General features: G+C 41.4%; 1 protein-coding gene across 2 annotated transcripts in view; it reads left to right on the top strand.

The window, feature by feature from the left end:
- LOC5511107 overlaps positions 1-24,183 on the top strand; it is a 48,282-nt gene that overhangs the window by 8,913 nt on the left and 15,186 nt on the right. For both annotated transcript variants that reach the window (XM_048723873.1, XM_048723903.1), the window contains exons 14-53: positions 476-553; positions 1,126-1,159; positions 1,497-1,600; positions 1,854-1,938; positions 4,243-4,356; positions 4,723-4,791; positions 4,901-5,032; positions 5,215-5,266; positions 5,446-5,506; positions 6,421-6,511; positions 7,509-7,646; positions 8,391-8,543; positions 9,120-9,179; positions 9,674-9,825; positions 10,234-10,327; positions 10,778-10,828; positions 10,906-11,006; positions 11,140-11,308; positions 12,187-12,284; positions 12,569-12,635; positions 12,972-13,027; positions 13,147-13,221; positions 13,623-13,707; positions 13,797-13,859; positions 14,506-14,644; positions 15,263-15,327; positions 15,881-15,994; positions 16,288-16,340; positions 16,586-16,684; positions 17,454-17,543; positions 17,739-18,149; positions 19,420-19,483; positions 19,590-19,685; positions 20,061-20,198; positions 21,473-21,580; positions 22,087-22,157; positions 22,404-22,467; positions 22,883-22,982; positions 23,634-23,689; positions 23,781-23,881. In XM_048723873.1, coding sequence (XP_048579830.1) covers positions 476-553; positions 1,126-1,159; positions 1,497-1,600; positions 1,854-1,938; positions 4,243-4,356; positions 4,723-4,791; positions 4,901-5,032; positions 5,215-5,266; positions 5,446-5,506; positions 6,421-6,511; positions 7,509-7,646; positions 8,391-8,543; positions 9,120-9,179; positions 9,674-9,825; positions 10,234-10,327; positions 10,778-10,828; positions 10,906-11,006; positions 11,140-11,308; positions 12,187-12,284; positions 12,569-12,635; positions 12,972-13,027; positions 13,147-13,221; positions 13,623-13,707; positions 13,797-13,859; positions 14,506-14,644; positions 15,263-15,327; positions 15,881-15,994; positions 16,288-16,340; positions 16,586-16,684; positions 17,454-17,543; positions 17,739-18,149; positions 19,420-19,483; positions 19,590-19,685; positions 20,061-20,198; positions 21,473-21,580; positions 22,087-22,157; positions 22,404-22,467; positions 22,883-22,982; positions 23,634-23,689; positions 23,781-23,881 — 3,951 coding nt within the window. The remainder of the gene's footprint in view (positions 1-475; positions 554-1,125; positions 1,160-1,496; positions 1,601-1,853; positions 1,939-4,242; positions 4,357-4,722; positions 4,792-4,900; positions 5,033-5,214; positions 5,267-5,445; positions 5,507-6,420; positions 6,512-7,508; positions 7,647-8,390; positions 8,544-9,119; positions 9,180-9,673; positions 9,826-10,233; positions 10,328-10,777; positions 10,829-10,905; positions 11,007-11,139; positions 11,309-12,186; positions 12,285-12,568; positions 12,636-12,971; positions 13,028-13,146; positions 13,222-13,622; positions 13,708-13,796; positions 13,860-14,505; positions 14,645-15,262; positions 15,328-15,880; positions 15,995-16,287; positions 16,341-16,585; positions 16,685-17,453; positions 17,544-17,738; positions 18,150-19,419; positions 19,484-19,589; positions 19,686-20,060; positions 20,199-21,472; positions 21,581-22,086; positions 22,158-22,403; positions 22,468-22,882; positions 22,983-23,633; positions 23,690-23,780; positions 23,882-24,183) is intronic.

Here is a 24,183-nt window from a genome sequence, read left to right as displayed (position 1 = left end):
TCTTCAGTGGTTCTTTAACGTCACCAAGCCATCCTTTGTATGTGGGATTGCATTCTTGGGTGACTTCCATTAGGATGAGGCCATATAAAGAATGGAAACTACACCAAGCTGCTTTGCAGAGTCCAAATCAATCAAAATAAAAGTTACTCTCACACCAAAAATTTACAAAAAACGTGGGGTTTAACAAAAACGAGGGTCAAGGGGTCACGAGGGTAAGGTCTATTCACAGCACCTGAAGAAAAGGCCAACTAAACAGTTTGGAGGGATGTGTTAAGGGCTATCTCGGTCGAGAACGCAGGATGATCAAGAGATCGGTTTTGAGATTCCTTTGCTTCCTTTTCTTTCTTTTTGCACTTTTATTTTCGGTCACACAATTTTATGTAACTGATTTGAGAAGCAAAACTTCAACCTTGAGCCCCAAGCTTCTGGAAAAAATAGGAGTGCACTTCTTGTAATTGTTTTCTGTATTCCGAAGGTATCAGGTGTTTCACGGTGGTGGTATCTCAGGGATTGGAAACCACCAGTATGTCCACAATACCCCAGCAGATTACAGGTACACTACACCTTACAATCCGACGTTATGCCTAGCACTTTAGTACCATTAATTAATACATATATGACACATCTGCATACTACCGGTACAAAATACGTTACAATCCCACGCTACATTTAGTACTTGGTACTATCGATTAATACATAACACCCCTGTAGATTATATATGTACTTACAACGCCTTTCATTCCCACGCTATACTTTGCTCCTTAGTACCTTCAATACATACATAACACCCCTTGCATAACACAGCTAACAATACCTTACCCATCATAATATCCCCGACAACGTGGTACCATCCTTATGTCCAAAGACCCTTGTAGACCACGGTACTTAAAACCTTGAGAGTGCAGGAACAGTGTGGTACATGACTAACACTCTAGTATCCAAAAAAATAAAGAGAAAGTACACAATTAATTTTAATTTAAAGAAAAAGTGCACAATTAACTTTATATACACACGTCTTTCGTTTGCACAAAGCATGTCGTTTTACTGTTTACTAATACAAAATTCGTCATCAACAAAGCACAAATCATTCCATATTCAGCTGTTTTATGTTTCTGTTTTTTGTAGGGTTGACCAAGCCCAGTTCATGGAATTCTCAGAGGTGCCGTAACTTAGTATAAATTAATTATTATAAGTGAATGTATGTAGTGGGAATATGAAATATAGTTCACTTGTCTTTAACGACTATGCAGACTATATATATACCGCAGACCTTTACAAACCGGGCCTTTACAAACCCCTAACATGCTTTTACGCGAAACCAAACTACAGCAGCTTATCTCTAGTATATTTATGTATATATATATATATATATATATATATATATATATATATATATATATATATTTATATATAAATTCATCAGTTTGTAATGTGGCAAATAAGGCTATCGACACCATTATCATCTTTAATTGAAAGTATAGAGTGTTTGTTTGTAGCTGGAGAATCATGACGATTTCTATTCACAAGAGGAAGGTCGCGTGCACGTACAGGATCAACGTGGTTATTACATCACATATGACTCGGCCCTGGATGACTTCAAGTGAGTGTTAAGCCCCGTGCTAACTGCGCAGCACAAGCAAGCATTGCTGGCGAATTCTTGCTCGACTTACTACAAGACAAAGGAAATGTCAGAAAGTCCATTTCCTATTTTGACGTTTCCTTTGTCCTATATTGAGTCAAGCGATCGCCATCACGGGCCTTTACAAACCCCTACCATGCTTTTACGCGAAACCAAACTACAGCAGCTTATCTCTAGTATATTTATGTAAGACTGTCTGATACTCTTTCCTAAGGAATCTAGAGACCGAGCTTCTTTTGGTAGCCTCCCATTTTATCACCAAAGACAAGGAATTCCGAAATCCTAAACCATCGGCAAAGGTACGTTACATCATGGTGCATTTGTAAGGTACATTTCAGACCATGATAGATTTATAAGGTACATTTCAGACCATGATGGATTTGTAAGGTACATTTCAGAACATTGTGGGTTAATAAGGTACATTTTAGACCATGGTGCATTTGTAAGGTACATTTCAGGCCATGGTGGGTTTGTAGGGTACATTTCAGACCATGGTGCATATGTAAGGTACATTTCAGGCCATGGTGGATTTGTAGGGTACATTTCAGACCATGGTGGATTTGTAGGGTACATTTCAGACCATGGTGCATTTGTAAGGTACATTTCAGGCCATGGTGCATTTGTAAGGTACATTTCAGACCATGGTGCATATGTAAGGTACATTTCAGGCCATGGTGGGTTTGTAGGGTACATTTCAGGCCATGGTGCATTTGTAAGGTACATTTCAGACCATGGTGCATTTGTAAGGTACATTTGAGACCATGGTGGGTTTGTAAGGTACATTTGAGACCATGGTGCATTTGTAAGGTACATTTCAGACCATGGTGCATATGTAAGGTACATTTCAGACCATGGTGGGTTTGTAAGGTACATTTGAGACCATGGTGCATTTGTAAGGTACATTTCAGACCATGGTGCATATGTAAGGTACATTTCAGGCCATGGTGGGTTTGTAGGGTACATTTCAGACCATGGTGGGTTTGTAGGGTACATTTCAGGCCATGGTGGGTTTGTAGGGTACATTTCAGGCCATGGTGCATTTGTAAGGTACATTTCAGACCATGGTGCATTTGTAAGGTACATTTCAGACCATGGTGCATATGTAAGGTACATTTCAGGCCATGGTGGGTTTGTAGGGTACATTTCAGACCATGGTGCATTTTTAAGGTACATTTCAGACCATGGTGCATATGTAAGGTACATTTCAGACCATGGTGGGTTTGTAAGGTACATTTCAGATCATGGTGCATATGTAAGGTACATTTCAGGCCATGATGGGTTTGTAGGGTACATTTCAGACCATGGTGCATTTGTAAGGTACATTTCAGACCATGGTGCATATGTAAGGTACATTTCAGGCCATGGTGGGTTTGTAAGGTACATTTGAGACCATGGTGCATTTGTAAGGTACATTTCAGACCATGGTGCATATGTAAGGTACATTTCAGGCCATGGTGGGTTTGTAGGGTACATTTCAGACCATGGTGCATTTGTAAGGTACATTTCAGACCATGGTGCATATGTAAGGTACATTTCAGACCATGGTGGGTTTGTAAGGTACATTTCAGACCATGGTGCATTTGTAAGGTACATTTCAGACCATGGTGCATTTGACATTTCAGGCCATGGTGGGTTTGTAAGGTACATTTCAGACCATGATGGATTTGTAAGGTACATTTCAGAACATTGTGGGTTTATAAGGTACATTTCGGACCATGGTGCATTTGTAAGGTACATTTCAGGCCATGGTGGGTTTGTAAGGCACATTTCAGACCATGGTGGTTTTGTAAGGTACATTTCAGGCCATGGTGGATTTATAAGGTACATTTCAGACCATGATGGATTTGTAAGGTACATTTCAGACCGTGATGGATTTGTAAGGTACATTTCAGACCATGGTGCATTTGTAAGGTACATTTCAGACCATGGTGCATTTGACATTTCAGACCATGGTGCATTTGACATTTCAGGCCATGGTGGGTTTGTAAGGTACATTTCAGACCATGATGGATTTGTAAGGTACATTTCAGAACATTGTGGGTTTATAAGGTACATTTCGGACCATGGTGCATTTGTAAGGTACATTTCAGGCCATGGTGGGTTTGTAAGGCACATTTCGGACCATGGTGCATTTGTAAGGTACATTTCAGGCCATGGTGGGTTTGTAAGGCACATTTCAGACCATGGTGGTTTTGTAAGGTACATTTCAGGCCATGGTGGATTTATAAGGTACATTTCAGACCATGATGGATTGGTAAGGTACATTTCAGACCGTGATGGATTTGTAAGGTACATTTCAGACCATGGTGCATTTGTAAGGTACATTTCAGACCATGGTGCATTTGACATTTCAGACCATGGTGCATTTGACATTTCAGGCCATGGTGGGTTTGTAAGGTACATTTCAGACCATGATGGATTTGTAAGGAACATTTCAGAACATTGTGGGTTTATAAGGTACATTTCGGACCATGGTGCATTTGTAAGGTACATTTCAGGCCATGGTGGGTTTGTAAGGCACATTTCAGACCATGGTGGTTTTGTAAGGTACATACCAGGCCATGGTGGGATATGATGAGGTAACGTTCTGTTTTTTTCGCCAGTACCGTGGGGACCACCTGGATATCGCATCATACAGTCATCAGCAGATTGACAGGTTTGCTGTGCTGCTTGACTTGTGGACAAATGAGGCTGCTTACCTCGAGAACAAGCGGCAGGTAAGATCGCCACACCCCTCCTCCTCAACACCCCTCCCTCTGTAAGTTGAGCCCTTTCCATTACCTCAGAACAGGTGAAAGGCTAAATTGCAGCTGCTCCTTACCTGTACCCTTTATGGTCGATCAGGCGACATCACCTATCATGCGGGCTGCATTCTAAAAGTTGGGGAAAAGCCCCAGATCGTTGGAATGGAAATGGGTGATTTATATGGAGAAATTTGCGCAACTTTGCCTCCCTTATCTTGTTTACAAGCGATAGGCTGGCCTACCACCCCTCCACCCACCCACTCCCCCTCGCGTATCTCAAAGTCAAAAAATTAACTGCATAGCTTTTTTGCGTCTTTTTGATGACTTTATTCATTACAGCTGTTGGACTGCTATTTCGAGGCCTATCAGCATGTGTTCGACGCTAGTGAGAAGAAGAACCTTGCGCAAGTATGAAGCGCTTTTATGAAGATTGACCCATGTCACTCGTTGTCAGGCATGCCCTCTGTATTGTTATTGATGGTTTTCATACAAACTAACACATGTCACTCATTGTCAGGTGATGACCAACGTGGTCTCCATGCGCCCGCGGTTCGACTTTACTGCGGATTACTTTGTCCGTATTTATCGCGCGGAGTGTGTTAACCTTCGCCTACACTGCAATTTGATCAAAGGAGTCCTCGACAAACAGGTAAAACTGGTTTTGTCTACCTGGTGACAGCACCTTTATTATAACCATGTCTATTATCGGATTTTTCTGCCAGCCAGTTTTAACGTGAAAAACTAACATGACAAACAAAGCGACCTTGAGTCAGGAAATTTAATCTTGATTAACTATCTTATGGTTTGCTGAATACGTTTTTGTTTTCTCAGATAGACGAGGAGAGGGAATATTTGCAGAAGGTCTGTCGGGAGGACACGTCAGGTTAGTAAGGGATCATTGTTAAAACATAAACCCGTTCTTTCGTACAGTCGGCCTCATGACTCCTCGACAAGATGACAAAAAAAAGCGGAATTTAGTCATTGATAACATTCAGGCGAAATAAAGTGTTACATTTTAAATGTTGATTTTCCCAGCGGTGATTAATATTCGCTCGTCCACAGGGCTATTCGGCCTTCCTCATCGCGTCATTCCCCAACAACATATCGCAGTCAACATCAGCAGGTATTGTGCACATTTTCTCACTTTACCATGTTCGTTCCTTCTCTAGACAAGATCATTTAAAGCCGCATTGTCATCAGTTTACTTCCGGAGGTCCGACGGAAACCTCAACCATTAAAAGACAAAAGAATCTTTTAAAATCCGAGATATTAAACAGGCCATCCGCTCTAAATTATCAATAACATCCTCAAAAAAAGAAACTTCAATAAACACACTGCTTTCAATATTTTGAAATATTTTACGCGTTTTCCGTTAAAAATCATCGGAAATTGTTACGTCATCAACCGGAAGTAAACTGGTGACAATGCGGCTTTAAGAAAGGGGTTTTCACACTTCCAAGGTTCACCTTTTTTAGACAAGTTCATTTCAGAGAGGTTATTCACACTCCCAAATTTCATCTATTTTAGACAAGATTTTTTCAGACCAGGCCTTTCACGGGGTCTTCACAGAGGGATCCCAAAACTCAACTTGTTTAGACAGTCATTTCAGATTACGAGGATCATTCTCCCAGAGTTCATCTTGATCTTGATCTTGAAAAAGATTGTTTCAGATCAGGAGAACACACATTTTCATTTGTATGCTCACTAATAAGCTGCGGAAGACTGGTTCAGTTTGATTCCATCTCGTTCCGAGAACCCATAAATTGTCTGAACGAGACCTTATCATATCTGATACCATAAAACTCACCATCATTTTTGGTGAGCTTTGCACGGTATCAAAATTGCCATTGATGTGGTGAATTGGCCGTTGTGGCGACTTAATCAGATACTTAGCTGGTATTTATGACTTCCTCAGGATGTAATGGAGTTACCATATACTATGAGGACATTTTAAATTGCAGTCTAATTAGGAACGTTTCTTTCGTTAATACAACCTCTTGACGTCCTGCATAACACTTGTATTTGTTTCTTTTACAGGCCTGCTCTCCAGTATATCTACATGCTAGAGTTCCATCCTTCACTTGCTCTAGCTGCCAAGATACCCAAAGCGCTAAGCCATGTATTCAAGGTAGGCCTGGGCCAAGATACCCAAAGCGCTAAGCCATGTATTCAAAGTAGGCCTGGGCCAAGATACCCAAAGCGCTTAGCCGTGTATTCAAGGTAGGCCTGGGCCAAGATACCCAAAACGCTTAACGATGTATTCAAGGTAGACCTGGGCCAAGATACCCAAAGCGCTTAGCCGTGTATTTAAGTCAGGCCTGGGCCAAGATACCCAAAGCGCTTAGCCATGTATTCAAGTCAGGCCTGGGCCAAGATACCCAAAGCGCTTAACGATGTATTCAAGGTAGGCCTGGGCCAAGATACCCAAAGCGCTTAGCCATGTATTCAAGTCAGGCCTGGGCCAAGATACCCAAAGCGCTTAGCTATGTATTCAAGGTAGGCCTGGGCCAAGATACCCAAAGCGCTTAGCCATGTATTCAAGATAGGCCTGGGCCAAGAAACCCAAGCGCTTAGCCATGTTTTCAAGGTAGTCCAGGGCCAAGATACTCAAAGCGCTTAGCCATGTATTCAAGGTAGACCTGTGCCAAGATACCCAAAGCGCTTAACCATGTATTCAGGGCAGGCCTTGAAATCGGAGAAAGAATAACGTTGCGAGAGTGACAGGCGCGTACCAAAAAGTGGGGCCAAAAGTTGGTTCATTTTTATTGGACGATCGTCAAATACTGTCCTTTTACTATGGTACCTATGATTGCGCAACTACCCCTCCCCTCCCCAACCAACACCACCCCCGGAAAATCCTGGGTACGCGTCTGAGTGATTTATTGTTGTTTATTAACTGTAGATTTCTTTAAAGGTTTAATGCCATTTCTCTTTTTTCGACATGTTACTTGAGATTTGGAGTTTCTACCTATAAACTTGTACTTTAGATTTTTGGTGTCTTTTTCTAGACTTGTTACTTTTTCTAGACTTGTTACTTGATTTCTGGTGTCTTCATTTAGACTTGTTACTTAAGATTGAGGTGTCTTTTTATCAGATTTTTTCCTGAGCTTTCGTTTCTTTTGTAGACGTTTCAGAACCTGCAAAAGCCCAAGAGCACGGGGGAGATCATCTCAATGGAGAGACGGATGCTTGAAGTGGTACAGAAAGAATGGGACTTCCTGCAGCCCTCGGGGAATGACTTTGCAGTGCAGACACAAAAAGACGTGAGTTGAATACGTTTCGGAGTGTTGGGATGGGACTGTTCTGCTTTCTTTCCATTAAGGGGGGGGGGGGGGTTACGTTTTGAAGTAGAGACAGAAACTAGCCTGGACAATCCAATATGAGTCTTTTGGTCCTTATTATTAATCCGCTAGATTTATTGAGAGAATCAAGGGATTTCGACTTTTATCACAGCCACGGAATACTTTACAGTAAAAACCCTCGAATAAGACCTACGTTTTCTCAAGTTAGGCTAAAAAGGATCTTTAACAAATGTGCTTGATACAAATTCAGGCTAGGTTCTTGATTCTTAATTTCTTAGACCCTGATAATAACGTCATGGCTTTAGCAAAATGATAGTTATACATCGTTTCTTCTTTATTTAGTTAACAAAGAAACCATAGTCCAGGACATCATAAAGTTACATTATGAACTTACTAATGTAATTTGTTTAGATATTATTTTTTTGAAATTAAGAAACTGTTACAAATTTAAGGTATAATATATTCTTATGTAAATGGTATATAACAGGAAATGTTAGCAATTGGTTCTTAAATTCTAGGTTTTTACTCATGGGTTTTTACTGTATTCCATGCGCAAAGTGATTCGCAACTGATCATACATAGCTTTTTAAAGGGAATACCATGGCATCCGCTGCCGTCCAGTAGTTGTGTTAATGTGGAGATTCAGTAATCTAGTTTTGTTCTACTGATATCTTAGCTTTTTGTAACTCTGGTTCTGTTGTTCAGCTGTTTTCTGAGGTGTTTGTTGAAGACCCTTTATTCGTCTGCGAAGTGGCCCAGTCGCTAATCACTGCCGAGGAGAATAAGAAAGGAGGTGGACGCAAATCCGTTAAAGAGAAACAGCAAATTCTTACCAGAATCTGGTCAAGGATCCTCGAGGTAAATTCACAAGTTATTGTGCGGCAACGTAACAATAGATTAATAACATTCATTTGCTCACCATCAATCTTCTGTGAACGGATTCACGCACCCAATACTGGTTTCCGGGTTCGATTCCCGGTTCCGACGTGAGTTGAGTTAGCTGGTTCTAGTCTTTGTTCGGAGGGTCTTCTTCAGGATCGCCGGCTTGCCTCCTTCCCTTCTTCGGTCTAAGCTTTGTTTCGTGGTCAAATATGATTTATATGGTGGCTGCGGCCTGAGGCGGTAAAAATTCACCAGGGGGGTTTGGGGGGCGTTCGGAATAACCACCCCACTTGACTGGAAGGTCCGCTCTAATAAAGGAAAATTGAGTACCACTGCGAGCTTGGGTGAGCTACCTAAGAAAAAATGGTCCCCTAAATGGGTAAACGAACCCCCCCCCCCCCCCCCCCCCCCGTCAAAATCCTGACTACGGGTCTAAACCCGAGGCCGTTTACCCATTCAGGGGTTCGTACCATTCAAGGGTGTTTCCCCTTGATGTATCTTGTTTATGCCCTATCTCCGTATGGGTGACGACAAGTCTCGTTCATTCCGTAGGTCATCACCCTCCGGCACCGGCTTATTATGGCCTCTCAAGAGACATCAGTAGTCACCAAGGTAACCGAAAAGGAGCTAACGCTGGATCAGCAATGCTACTCGTTTTTTCGAACGCTTTATAAAACACATTACACTCGTGCACCCTGAGCCATGAATTTTGAATTTTTCTAATTCTGCATCCTGTCACGGCTGATCGCCTTCTTAGCTACTGTCACTGAAGAAATACCGATAAACACAAAGCCAGTAATTGAATAAAGTTCGAATTGTTTCTTAGCTTTGCGTTGTTGTTGAAATTGTGCATACGTGCGTATATATCTTTTGTCTGCTTTCTTGACGAAGTGGCTTCCGTCACCAACAGTCGCAACTCGGAAACGAATAAACACAAAGTGCACGTGTGTCTGAAAACGAGTGTAAAACCTAAAGATTCACCCAAGTGTTGACTTATCTTAACAAAATGTGCATGTTTTTACTTTCTTTGAGCTACAAATTTGGTATTTGCTATATTTTTGGGACTCTATGTTCTGGGTTCAAGTTTATGTTTGTTTCAATGACAGATCTACCGAAGACGCGCCAAAGAGATCGGATTTGACGAATACCACGCGTTCCTGCGTATTGTCTCTTTCGACTTCGCCCAGACAAAACCCGAAGCGGATACCGACACTGTATCGATCACTCTGATACAAGAGGATGATAGTCGTATCGACAGGTACGTCAATGTTGACTTTTTCCAACGATTAATTTACGGTCCATTATTTGTGCCAGCGTGCGGGTGTGAAAAAGTGTTTCAGAGTCAGTCAACCTTTTGCCATCCTGGTACATTTACCAAGATTAAGAAAGCATCCATTTCCATTTCCTGGTACTTTCACCAAGCTTAAGAAAGCATCCATTTTCATCGGGTGATATAGAGAAGCAGCTCAAAATTTTCTATCGAATTTGGTAAGTTAAGTATAAATCTGTTTTTAGATGTTTTTTGGGGAAATTCAATCACATATTTGTTTCCAATATTGAATGAAAACAATTATAAAGTCGTGGCTGACAAGGGCTCTTTAAATCACCAGCTACAATCATGTAGTTGCTACTGGGCGTATTTTCAGCGTTGTGGATGTGTTTTCAGGTACACGCCAGCGTATCTCCCACTTGCCATACAGGAGCTTGATGAGAAACACGTGGGCAACTTCAGTTTCCGCACAAGAGAAGGCTTTATGCATGTAAGTTCCACGCTTGAGTGATCATTCCTGAATGCCTAGTCCTAGTATTTTCGGATGCTATAGGCGTTGGTTCGCCCCGTGTAAAGGGATTCAAGAAAACTTCGGATCCCGGATAATGCTTCACATTTTACTGGATCCTGGTATTCTACTTTACGCGAGATTTGGAGGAGATGGATTTGCTCAAAACAAGCACGTAATTAAACCCCGTCTAAAAATCAACTAGTGCAGCGAACCACTAAAGCTAAATAGGATTATGTTGTTCCCCGTTTATTGAGCTTTCCAATGATATAATAACAAAAGTATTGATCATTCAATATGTCGCGGTATCGATTTTTTGCCTCGACTGCCTTTGTTTTGCGGTGTAACGCGGGCTCAAAGTCCCCGATGATGCTTGATTGAAATGCTTTGAAAAACTCACCAAGAGACCGTTTAATTCTTGTCTCATTGTAGATTGTTTCTGATAGTGGCGTGGACAAGCTTGGGGTAGTGCTGATGACACAGGTAGAATCCTTTGTTTGCTCAACCATGTTATCCTTGTTTGTTTTTCGATTATATATTTCTGATCTATGTCACCGCAGATTTGCCATAAGAATATCATCATATCCAGCTTACTGCGGATGGATGGCTGTGCTGCAGTGATCCGCGCCGTGAAGGCGAAGGCAGCGACGGCCGAGAAAAGGTGACTCACGTGACAGGGATGGGATGCCGTCTAAGTAATAACGAGGCTTATGTTATCGCTATTGGAACAATACGGTATTGGTAGTGTCGATTACCTAGCATTCAAATTCCCATAACCCAAATCATCTCTTTAGTGGTGGCAGCGGGTTATCTCCTCGCTCGTCACGTGATCAGTCCCTGACCAGTCGCCGTAACTCGGTGGAAGAGAGTCCATCGCACCTCAGCGCTTTCTCCACTAAGAGGCTGGACCGCGAGTTCGAGCGCAAGATGCAGGAAGTCTTCGTGTCTGTTCAGCTAGAGAAGGTAGTGGCATGAGTCTTTCAGTGCGATCGCGATTGGGCAGATCGTAATGCAGTACGGAAGGGCGATTACGGTAGAGTGGTATCATGTGGTAAAATACCACGGACTGTTTGCATCAATGTTACGTAAACTAAACCTAAGCCAACCACTCCTGGTTCTAAAGATAAAGGTTACTAATAAGCCCGACGCACACGGTGAAGACGATTTCACATGTGCACCGACAGAGCAAAAAAATGGCAAGTTTTCCCAAAATAAGGTCTGGTTAACTTCGGTAAGCTTGAATGTTTGCATAGAGGTTCCTTATTGTCATGTTAACCAACATATTAAAAAGTGCTTTACTCTCATGGATTCGTCTTTGAGATATGAGGCTTGAAGTGCAATTTTCGAATGTTCAAAGTATAAATTCTCCTCGTTTGTAGGGAGAAGTCGGCCTCTGATCAGAAATTAAGCCAACTTTGCTCAATAATATCTAAATAAAATTTAGAATTAAGCTTTTGGTCAGAGGAACTCCTTGTTTGTGGAATCTTGAGCTTATTTATTAATAGTTGGAGAATTTCATGCCATTTTTTTGCTCTGTCGCGTGCACTTTGTACGCTGCCTCGCGAGGCCAGAAACTCACAGCTCAAGCAGGAGAAAATTTTGCTCGTGAGACGTAATTTCATTCGATCGACCACGACGTCCACCCTACCAATAATGTATTGCAATACCAATGTTTGCGCCATGAAAATATACAAAATGATTCGTCCAAAGAAACACCATAGCAGAATTTGCATTCTTTGCGTATGTTTAGAGCAAGGTTGTTTTATATCCGAGAACATTACCTTAAAATGAAAAGCAATAGTCTATTTTTTTTTACGGTCACGTTTTGTTGTGTTATCTAGACGTTCTTGCGTGACAAGATGTTGAACGAGTACATCCGCAAGAAGGAACAGCTGGGGGTCACGCTGAAGAGCATAGATGAAGTCGTCAAACTCAAGAGGTCTGTCACAGGGAGTTGCAGTTGTAGGCTTGTTGCTCCAAGCAAATATATCGAAATAAATCAAAATAATCTGATTCGCCTTGTAATGTCGCTTAGCCAATAAGAAAGAGGGTGGCAAATAGAGCTACCGTCCGCTCTTTTTCATTTCCGTTAATAAAGGGAAGTTTTTTTCTGTTTGGCCAATTTTTATTCCGAGGGTATTACCCTTGTTGAGTATTTCTGAGACGGGAATTTCAATTAACAATGTAAGATTGATTCTATATGGGACCTTTTGCTCTTTTTAGAAAGTTGATCATGGACTTTAACACCAATCTTCACAAACGTGTTACACAGTATTCGCTACAAGCACAGGTAAGGCGTGTGCTTTTACTTTACGGCCTACAAGCGTGGGTAAGGCTTGTACTTTTACTTTACGGCCTACAAGCGCGGGTAATTCTTGTACTTTTACTTTACGGCCGGGGTGGGGGATATTATTAACCTTTAAAGTGCCAAAACACAGCCCTACATAAAATGGAAAATTGTTGTCAAATTGGTGATAGCACACTTAGCACACCATTTCCAACAGCAAAATTATTCATAAAAACAGACAGAAAAGACACAGCAAAACTATTTTATCTTAGAATCTATTATATAAAATAGTAAGACAGCTAAGGTTTGCTTTATTATAACATTGGTTATCGTTGGCAGATTGTTGCCTACACCACAAGCTTGTTGGATCTGATGGGTGACTTTCCCACCACAAGGTACATATCACAGGGGATTTAAAGAAATTTTAGTTTCTTATGTCCCTTAGTACTTAGCATGACATTTGATCTCTTTATTTGATATATTGTATTTTTCCCCAACTCATCCACCTTTACAGAGATGCACATTTCATGATTGGCGAGGAAGACGAGAAGAAAAGCGAAGAAGACGATGACCCAACACCGGACCCCAAGTAAGAAGTGTTTATGGCTGTGTATGGGTTGGTGATAATGCACACAATGTGTCCGTTTTAAACAGCCCCTATCAGCCGCCATTCTGTCCTCTTAGCAAAGTACCAAGTGTTAAAAAGAATCCATTTCAATCGGCTGGTTTGGGAAAGCCGGTGCGATATTTCCCATTGAGTTTGGTGAAGGAAGTATTAAACTATTTCAGAAAGTTATTTGGAGATTGTATCACATTATGTGCCTCCAATATCAAATAAAAACAATAACAAAGGTGTGGCTGACAAGGGCTATTTAACGTACTACTAGATGCTATGTATTCACTGGACTCTTGTATATGCTGTATTAGTCTAATGCTTTGAGACTTGGCTTTTCAAGTGTGTGAGACAGTTTGTCTTTGTATTTGTTGTAGACACTTCAAGTCACGTCCGAGAAGAATGCTATCAGTGGATGGCAAGAAACTCATGAATCTCTGGTTTATCCCACACTACACAGAGGTATTGTTATGGATCTGCAAGTTGCCTTCTATTCTGGCAATTCACCCACAATCCCTTTTTTTTCTCTTTTTCCTTTCTTCTATTCCCAGGTGATGAAGATGTTCTCTAAAGAAAAGATTGACACAAGAAATCGCGCCCTGACGGTTATGTTGGTGAGAGAGAAATCCCTATCGTTAAATTACTAACACGTTATTCATTATCCTTGTTATCTTAAGGCCTTAAATTGCTAACACGTTATTCATTACGCTCGAGCTGACTTGTGTGACGAACTGTGACGAGTCTTAGTGCCACAAAAACAAAAAGACAAATGAGATGGACAGAAGCACTAAAGCCCTTTAAATCACACTATGGAATTCAATCCTTCCAGCGGCTTTATTCTATTACATATTGCTAAAGCATTAAATAAAGCTGACTATATATTTCAATAAAATATCAGGCCCGTACCTAGGGGGGGGGATGCGAACGCACCCCCTTACAACTGCCAAAGGTCCACTTTTGGTTCTCTATAGACGTGCTATTATTTGTAGACAAAACTCACTGGTATGTAGCCAAATCCGACATCAAACCTCTCCTGGAGATACTGCAAAGGCACCGTCAGATTTTTACCAGAGAACTCCCTCCCCCCCCCCCCCCGGAAATATTAGGTCCACTTTTTTTATTTCGACCCCCCCCCCCTCCCCAAGAATAATCCTGGGTACGGGCCTGAATATTCATATAAAACCAAAACACAGTTCACCCAAATCGGCCATTTTTTTTTCTTGAATTGTTTACTGTTATTCTTGACTGCTTTCGCTCAAGGAATTGGTCTCCTCCATGCACGACATTTGTCAATACCTTTGTGCGCATGCGCGACTGGGGAGCTCCACTGCACGACTAGGGACGCAGAAGCTGGAGTTCTCTGGAGTGACTGCAGACTGGGGAGGAACGGAAGGGATAGGTAAGGAGGACTGGGGAGGAACGGAAGGGATAGGTAAGGAGGACTGGGGAGGAACGGAAGGGATAGGTAAGGAGGACTGGGGAGGAACGGAAGGGATAGGTAAGGAGGACTGGGGAGGAACAGAAGGGTTAGGTAAGGAGGACTGGGGAGGAACGGAAAGAATAGGTCAGAAGGACTGGGGAGGAACAGAAGGGATAGTAAGGAGGAATGGTAAGGAACCGAAGATTAGGTAAGAAGGACTGGGGAGGAACAGAAGGATTTGGTAAGAGGGGCTGGGGAGGAACGGAAGGAATAGGTAAGAAGGTCCGTAGAGAAATGGAAGGAATAGGTAAAAAGGACTACATGCCCTCCATCAGTCTACTGAACTACACGTTATATGCAAGTCTTGTAATCCCGCATTAACTATTCATGAGATGTGTTTATTGAATGCAAAAACTTTAGCAAGGGCATAATCTACAAACAATTTCAAGACCACTAGTCAGGATAAGACTAGAGCAAAATAATAAGTTATCGAAGTATTTTGTATGCAAACGCGCATCGGGCTTAAGAAGCTTCAGAGTGAACTCAAATTGCACTATTCATTTTCAATTCACATTCTTCATTATTTCAATTAAACAGGAGCAGAACTGAGGGAAATCCAAAGGCAGATCAATCACCTGGAAAACCCAACTGACCCTTATGAGGTGAGGCCCAATGAATGCATGGCATTGTCGGAAACAATCGAGGCCACTGGAGCATGTTAGAGACGAAGGAGAAACAATGGAAGGGAACAATCCCATGCATACATTTGTCAAAGTGCTGGACTTCGAGACTTGCAAAACACCCATATAATCCCTGTCATTTTATCGGGTTTCCCGTGCTAGTTAATGAGCCCTGGGAACGTGGAACGTGAGTTACCTGTACCGTTGTACCGCTCCACAACAGAAACCCGATTAGAACACTACAAGGCTGCATAACACATTTCCAGGAATCATGTATTGCGATTTTAAGTGTTCTGCGAACTCACCATCGGGTATAATTGTGTGGCCAATGATCTGCCTGGTAAGATGTCAAAGTTTCAAACATGGTCGACTTTCCCAGCATCGCTTTAAACGTGACGTCATCGGATTATATTCGTTGCGTTGCTGACAGTCTGTGTTTTTAGATGTCATAGTTTCCAACATTACCGACTTACCAAACAAAGCCTCAAACTTGACGCGATTGCTCTGACCATGTACGCTGCTATCTATATGTTAGGTTGCGGAGTTTCTGGTTAAGCGTCGTGATAACCTTTTCCTAGAAGTGGATATCTCAGTCAGTCATTCCGTGCGCGACACCTTCCTCTCCACTGGGAACGAGGCTGCTTACAGGGTGAGAAATTGGCTCGTGAAAATTTAATGGGATTTCTAGTCAATGGAAATATGTCCTGTTTTCCGTGAAAGTCTTTGCCATGGTGTCTTATTGATGTTTGTTACTGATAATGGCTAAACTAGGCGACATGTCGAGCGCGACATGTAGCGTGCGACATGTCTCCTGAATGTTTTCTAGTTTAACCACTACCAAAACATGTAGCGCGCGACAAATCTTGTAGGGCACGCTGGCCCTGGCACCTTTGAGCATTATGGCACTGTTTCTGTAATAACCGGTTGGTTGTTTTATTTCAGAGTATCACGGATAACATGCACTTTGCTCTTCAAGATCTCAGCAACCTGCCGAGGTATAAATTCTCGTGAAAAAAGCACATTACTTTGATTTTAAATACAATTCGTCGGCAAAAACACACACATCGAAAAAACTCTAACGAATACCAATAAGGAGGGTGGTCAGTATGTAGTGATCCATCACATTTTCTTCTTTTTTCCCCCAAATACATAAGAAAGAAATAGTGTGGGTTGATGCTGTTTTAAGCAACTACTCAACATGTTAAACGATAATGATATACTACTTATATTTTGTATTTAGGCCGAACATGTACAGCACCCATGTGGCTGTTCCTGGGCCACTTGGCGCGAGGGATAACCTCGGGAGAGAGCTCTACCCCTGGCGTTCATTTATGCAGAGGTATAATCCCTGATAGAAATACGCTAACACTTAGCCAAGTCACTCAGAGATAAGGTATATACCTAAGACACAAATATTTAACCAAGTCACGCAGAGATAAGGTATATACCTAACACAAACACTTAGCCAAGTCACGCAGAGATAAGGTATATACCTAACACAAACATTTACCCAAGTCACGCAGATACCTAAGACACAAACATTTAGCCAAGTTACGCAGAGATAAGGTATATACCTAACACATAAACACATAGCCAAGTCACGCAGAGATAAGGTATATACCTAAGACAAACACTTAGCCAAGTCACGCAGAGATAAGGTATATACCTAAGACAAACACTTAGCCAAGTCACGCAGAGATAAGGTATATACCTAACACAAACACTTAGCCATGTCACCCAGAGATGAGGTATATACCTAACACAAACATTTAGCCAAGTCACGCAGAGATAAGGTATATACCTAAGACACAAACATTCAGCCAAGTCACGCAGAGATAAGGTATATAGCTAACACAAACACTTAGCCAAGTCACGCAGATATAAGGTATGTACCTAACACAAACATTTAGCCAAATCACGCAGAGATAAGGTATATACCTAACACAAACATTCAGCCAAGTCACGCAGAGAGTCCTATTAATCCTGCGATGCAGGCGTGCGACTTTACCCAACACATAAGCCGAACGATTTTGGGATTTATTCTTGCCGAACGATGCATGAATAAGCCTCATGACGTATATCCTATACGCATATATCCGTGTTTACAGGTATGGCCCGTTTCCCATGATGTACTGGCAGTGGTACGCGATAGGTGATCACATGCAACTATGTCTGGCAGGACTCAAGGAAGTCGACAGGTTCGTTTTATTGTTGATGTTTTCTTCATCGGTCAACACGGAGATGGTTTTTGATTTCGCCATGTCACTGCACTTCATTATTTGATATAGAGTAGAGAATTTTGAGTGACGGGCAGTGAACGGGTTCTCTACGAAGTTTGTCTTCTATTGCGTCGTTCTGCAAACGTCACTCTTATTGTTTTTGTGTACAAACAGACATGTTGTGAACGGCGAGATTCTTGGCGTGTCTCTCCTACTTGAGGACGTCCTACAAGCGGGCCTACCTGACATGTTCTTTAGCAAGCAAGAGGACGAGATCGGTAGCTCAACCTCGCCACGCTCTCGGCCAGCCACGAGCTCCTCCCGACGTCCAACGAGCCGGCAGAGCGACACCTCCGAGGATGGCACGGGCGTGAGTGGCAAAGATCCGAAATCAGCTGAAACTACAGGTTATGGTGATATTCCCAAGGGTAAATTGTCGCACAGTACGAACCCCAAGGCGGCCGTTAAGCTGATCAACATGTTCCTGTTGATCTGCTCGAGGCTTGAGGTGCTCAAGACAGACTGGGGCTGCAGGAAACTCGGCGTTAACGAGATTTCCTCTACCAAGAACTACCGCGCGTTCCTGTAAGTGGAAGTCGGAAGTACAGAGCCCCGGGGGACTCTGCCTAAAAAATGCACATATGCTCGTCGAGAAAATAAATTTTAACCCTAAAATGGGTGTGGTTTCTGGATGTTTTAACCCTAACCCTCTTTCTGCAAAGAGATAGTAGAAATTTCAAACATCACCGCTAAGGATTGCTAAAGTGACAGCCGGCTTCACAGCAATCCAAAGCAGAATTGGGATTTTGTCTTTTGTTGACAGTTGACACTAGATCGACTGATTGAGATTTAACAGAAAATCTTACAAACTGTAACAGTAAGTGTGATTTGTATTTTTAGGTGGTCGGGTCTTCTGGTAGACACCCTAAGGAATAGCAGATTTCCAGAAGACCCTACCGGATAGCACTTGGGGTGAATTTTATACCCTAAGGGTCAGGACGAGCATATGTACACTTTTTTTATTGAGAGTCCCCCCGGGTTTAGAGCTGTTTGTGTGAAACTTGTCTATGGTTGTTCAGATATCAGCGGCACCTTCTTTCATCTAAATGTCAAGGGGTTTTGATGACAACGTGAACCGTTTTGATACAATTCAGCCTTCTGCTCACGTTAAATGTCACGGCTCTGGGTTCTTGTGTCTTTCTTACATCTCGCACATCTCACTTACCTCTGACGATGAATGTTACATCTCTTACGTTCCTCTTTCGACCTCCATCTCAATACCATTTCTGAATCGTTCTCTCTCTGACCGATCTCTTCTTCCCCGTATCCTGTCTATTATTATAGGCTCCTTGAATACTATCGTGACTCTTTTTAACTCGTACACAAGGCTGCGTTAGTTAGCTTATGTGGTTTGTATGAGAAAGAGCACGTGACAACTGCTTTAAAGCTATAGAAACACTCAATAGGAATAGGAATAGGAATAATTGACCCTAGATATTAGTCGCATAAGATTAACATTACTGTTAGAGGTATCAATACTGGTATTAGAATCTCCAATGCTCACTGTATGACTTGTTTAGTCCTAAAAAAAAACTTTTTTTATATATTAAATGCTTCGAGTTCTCCGTTTTAGGTTTAGCTGCATTTTTGTTAAAAAAATATTTCACCGAGTTGAATATTTCTCCGAGTGAGATATTCCTCCGAGTTAATTATTTCCCCTGGATAAATATATTAAACCGAATTAGATATTTCGTCAAGTAGTCTGTATTTTTAAATGTTTTGAATACAAAGTTTGTTCAAACAGCCAAATAAGGAAATTCCAAGGACGTCTAACATACTGCTTGTTATCTTGCAGTAAGTTGTACAAGATCGACGTGCTTCAGTCGGTTTACCAACAAATCGCTGCAAAACTTGGGCTGGTAAGCTGCCATATTAGCACTGTGTCCATCGCCGCTTTCTTTTTTCTCTTCAAAGCTCTCAAAACTATCGGAATCCTCTGTCCTGATGGGTAATGCTGTCTTTTAGGGTCAGGAGTACGCTGCTTTGGGCGTACTCACAAGTGACGACGAGCCGCTGGCCACACCGCCTGGAGCGACAGAGATGGAACTCAAAATCAAACAGGTTCGAATTTGTCAAACCTTCTCTTTTGAAAAGGTTACTCTCGATAACCTTAGGAGTTTATAGTAAAACACTCATTCTAGTACCCAGTTAGCATGTTAACGGTTGCTCCGTGAACGGTCTATCTCTTCACTCGCTCTCGCGTTTGCAAAAACATGACCTTTTGGGTGGCAAACTCACGTGCTGTCCGGCTTTTAGCGGCAAATTAAACAAAGAGCAACTTCAGCGCTTACGAATCAGCCAGAAAATTTCATTATTAAATAGGGCTTATTTTCATTGAGAGATTTCGTCTCTGGCGTGACGGGCGCAGCCATTTCTTGCTTGGATTTGGCACCCGAAAAGTCACGAGATCGTTTTTGACTCACCACCTCTTGACAGCTGGTGCGACTGCTAGAGAATCTCGAGTGCAGCATGATCTCTGACGTCTTGAGGAGGATATCACGTGAGCACACTCTGGTGGTGTCGGAAAGAGGTCGGGATGACACGACGCTACCCACGGATCTCTGGAAGAAACCGGTGAGGGAACCCCGCATATCATACGACAGTGATGTTATCTTCTCCTTACATCATATTCCAGTGATGTTATCTTCTCCTTATATCATATTCTAGTCATGTTATCTGCTCCTTATATCATATTCTAGTCATGTTATCTGCTCCTTATATCATATTCTAGTGATGTTATCTTCTCCTTATATCATATTCTAGTGATATTATCTTCTCCTTATATCATATTCTAGTGATGTTATCTTCTCCTTATATCATATTCTAGTGATGTTATTTTCTCCTTATATCATATTCTAGCGATGTTATCTTCTTCTTATATCATATTCTAGTGATGTTATCTTCTCCTTATATCATATTCCAGTGATGTTATCTTCTCCTTATATCATATTCCAGTGATGTTATCTTCTCCTTATATCATATTCCAGTGTTGTTATCTTCTCCTTATATCATATTCCGAGATGTTATCTTCTTCTTATATCATATTCCAGTGATGTTATCTTCTTCTTATATCATATTCCAGTGATAGTATCTTTTTCTTATATCATATTCCATTGATGTTATCTTCTCCTTATATCATATTCCAGTGATGTTATCTTCTCCTTATATCATATTCTAGTGATGTTATCTTCTCCTTTTATCATATTCCAGTGATGTTATCTTCTCCTTATATCATATTCCAGTGAAGTTATCTTCTCCTTATATCATATTCCGAGATGTTATCTTCTCCTTATATCCTATTCCAGTGATGTTATCTTCTCCTTATATCATATTCCAGTGATGTTATCTTCTCCTTATATCATATTCCAGTGATGTTATCTTCTCCTTATATCATATTCCAGTGATGTTATCTTCTTATATCATATTCCAGTGATGTTATCTTTTCCTTATTCATATTCCGAGATGTTATCATCCCGAACCGATGTTACAATTATGTTTAGTAATACCATGTTTAGTAATATCGTATATTTAGTAATACCATATTTAGTAATATCGTATATTTAATATTATGCGAATGAGCTGAATCTATATAAAGTTGTTTATAGTTGTTTTATTATTAGTTTGTAAAAATGCGCTCATTACACTATTATGAAACATTTAACCTGGTAGATTACGCGTTTCTGTCCTTATGTCGTCTATTTTTAATTCTACTGCCAAAAATTGAAAGCTGTCTGATTGGGCCAGCAATTCGAAAGCTTGGGCTGGGTGCGGGGCCATAGATAGCTGGTTACATGATGGTATTATGACATGTTCCCGGAAGCGCTGTGTTAACTTCCTGATGCCATTAGGTGATGAAGGAGAACTCGACCATCACTAAGCCACACCTGGTGGAGAACTTCGTACTTGACTTGATGGCAGGGCACATGGACGACGGCGAGACCATCGAGTTCACACGGGTAGGTTATGTTTACACGTGTAAATCATCCTGCTCAAACGGGTAAATCAAGTTTACACGGTTAATTATCTTGTGTACAACAATCTTAAACGTGAAAATTATCCAGTTTGCACAGGTAAATCAATTTTATACTGTAAATAATCCAGTTCACACGGGTAAATCCAGTTTACACGGATAAATAATCCAGTTTATATGGGTAAATCCAGATCACACGTATAAATTATCCAGTCCACACGGGAAAATCGTCCAGTTCACACTGGTAATCCATCCAGTTTATACGCGTAATCCATTTAGTTTACTCGGGTAATCCATCTAGTTTACACGGGTAAACCATCCAGTTTACACGGGTAATCCATCCAGTTTACACGGGTAATCCGTCCAGTTTACACGGATTTTCACGGGTAATTCAAGCTTGCTCGGTGAATCAGCCAACTCACACAGGTGAATTATCCATTTCGCGCGGGCAAATATTCCATGTTTTAAATATAATTTTTTTTTTCTTTTAAGGAACATCTAAACAAGTGTCTTCTTCGACTGGCGACAGAGACGAATCTGAGGGAAAGGGTGTGCTTCGAAAGGTAGCGCTATTATTGTCTCTGCGTTGTTAATAGCCACGCTATGTACTACTCGCATGGCAAATCCACTATGTTCTGCTCGGTTCACTAAGTGTTGGTGTATTTACACGTCCTTGCATGGTCATTCAGTACTAATCAAGCGTTTATTTTTTTAGTTACGCTAAGTACTAACTCGTTCCACTAAGTGTTGGTGTATTTACGCGTCCTTGCACGGTCCACCTAGTACTAACCAGGTGTTTGCCTTGTTAGTTACGCTATGTACTACGAGAGCCTTCTTCGTCATCAGCACCAGCTGTTATTCATGAGAGAACAGGTACAAACATTAAAACAGCACCCAGTGAAACAGCCGTTGAGGGGGATAAGCTATCCATAAGTGAATAGGTACAAACAAACATTAAAACAGCATCCATTAACATTAAAAACAAACTGGAGGTATGCTAAAAAGGGTTTATACCAGAAGGAGATTATTTTTTTTTAGTTCAAGCTTCCAGAAATTTTTCACATTTTTTATCCGAAGGGTGTGTAGCGTTTCTTATTTTATCAGATATCTCTTCGTAATAGTGGGTTGCAGGTTAAGCGGAATTGCCCGCGATCAGGCTCCAAACAATGTGTCGGGGTAGTGTTCGATCGGACCAGCAAGTGAACATCCGCCATAATCTTTTTAGTCCCCTTCCTAGAGGTAGGAACAGTCTGAAATATGGATGGATAATAAGTGGATTGATGTGTAGGAAATAAAGCAATGCCAAGATCAGATGGAAGCAAACGCTGTGGCAACTGTCGTAGATGTACACTGCCAGTTGGCTGATCGGAGCCACGAACAACTTCTAGGTAGGGCTAAGTCCTGACTCATACGTCGCGCTCCTGCCGTGCCGAATCTTATTATTAATTGTATCAACTCAAATTCTTTGGGTTCTACGGTGGTTCAGACGCCGCACTAAATGAGTTGTGCTCAATAGTTTGCGAGTAGTCAAAGTTAATGCGGAGTTTCTGTAGCACAAAATAAAAACATATCAGACCGGTACACAGGATTTTTCTTGGTGGGGGTGGGGGGGGGGATGCGGAATCAGAAGTATCTTCACGGGTTGTTTATTGTCAGATTTGGCTACATACCAGCGTGATTTAGCTTATGTTTTATAGTTTTTGTCTACAAATAACACTCATATTGGGAACCGAAAGTGGACCTTCAGCCGTTGTGGGGGCCTGGGTACGGGCCTGCATATGGTATTTGATTCATCATCATCATATTTATTCTTATCTACTACGTTGTCATCTACATCATCACTATCTATTATGGTCATGACAAGCAGGAGCTTCATCATCATCGTCAGCATCATCAATGAATAAAAGGATCTTCTTTCCTAATCTTTTTCATCATCTACCATCATTATAATCACCATTGTCGTCATCATCATATCGTTGTATTCAACTTTCTGGCAAGAATCTTCCCTTAACCTTTTTTTTTTTGTCTCTTTTTTTTAGAAATTACAGCTCTTCGTGCTAAAATTATGGAGATGAGAGATTCTATTATGAACCAGGTAGGCAGCAATCTGGCAAATGTACTCCCTCCCATGTTTTGCGACATGTTTTACTCTCGCTCTAAAGACAGGTGTGTTTTCCTCATTTCAGGAAAAAGAGCTGAGAGAGAAGATCAAAAAAGATTTCGCGAATCTCGTTCAAGAGCTTTTCAGCAACTGCTTCGAAATGAAGAACAAGTTTGAAGAATTCAGGTGATAAAACTAAAAAACATAAAAGTCGTCCAATTCATTTCAACCAAGTGCAGAGCGATATAACAGCGATGAAAGTTTTCTGTGATATTTGTACCCTACCCCTTGTGATATTGGCCATTCAAGATAAATAAACTTTCCGTTATCGTTCAACCCTCATAAAGCAATAAAGAAACAGCGCGTGTCTATTTGAAATACGTGGCGCGTTTTTTTTCTTGTCATGAGTAACTCTTTTGCTCCGACGAAGGGCTAACGCTTGAAACGTCAGCGCAACTACGGTTTTACAGAGGCGTTCAACAAACTTT

The sequence above is a fragment of the Nematostella vectensis genome, chromosome 1, assembly GCF_932526225.1.
Source record: "Nematostella vectensis chromosome 1, jaNemVect1.1, whole genome shotgun sequence".
Taxonomy (NCBI): domain Eukaryota; kingdom Metazoa; phylum Cnidaria; class Anthozoa; order Actiniaria; family Edwardsiidae; genus Nematostella; species Nematostella vectensis.
This window is presented reverse-complemented; position numbering and strand designations above follow the sequence as displayed.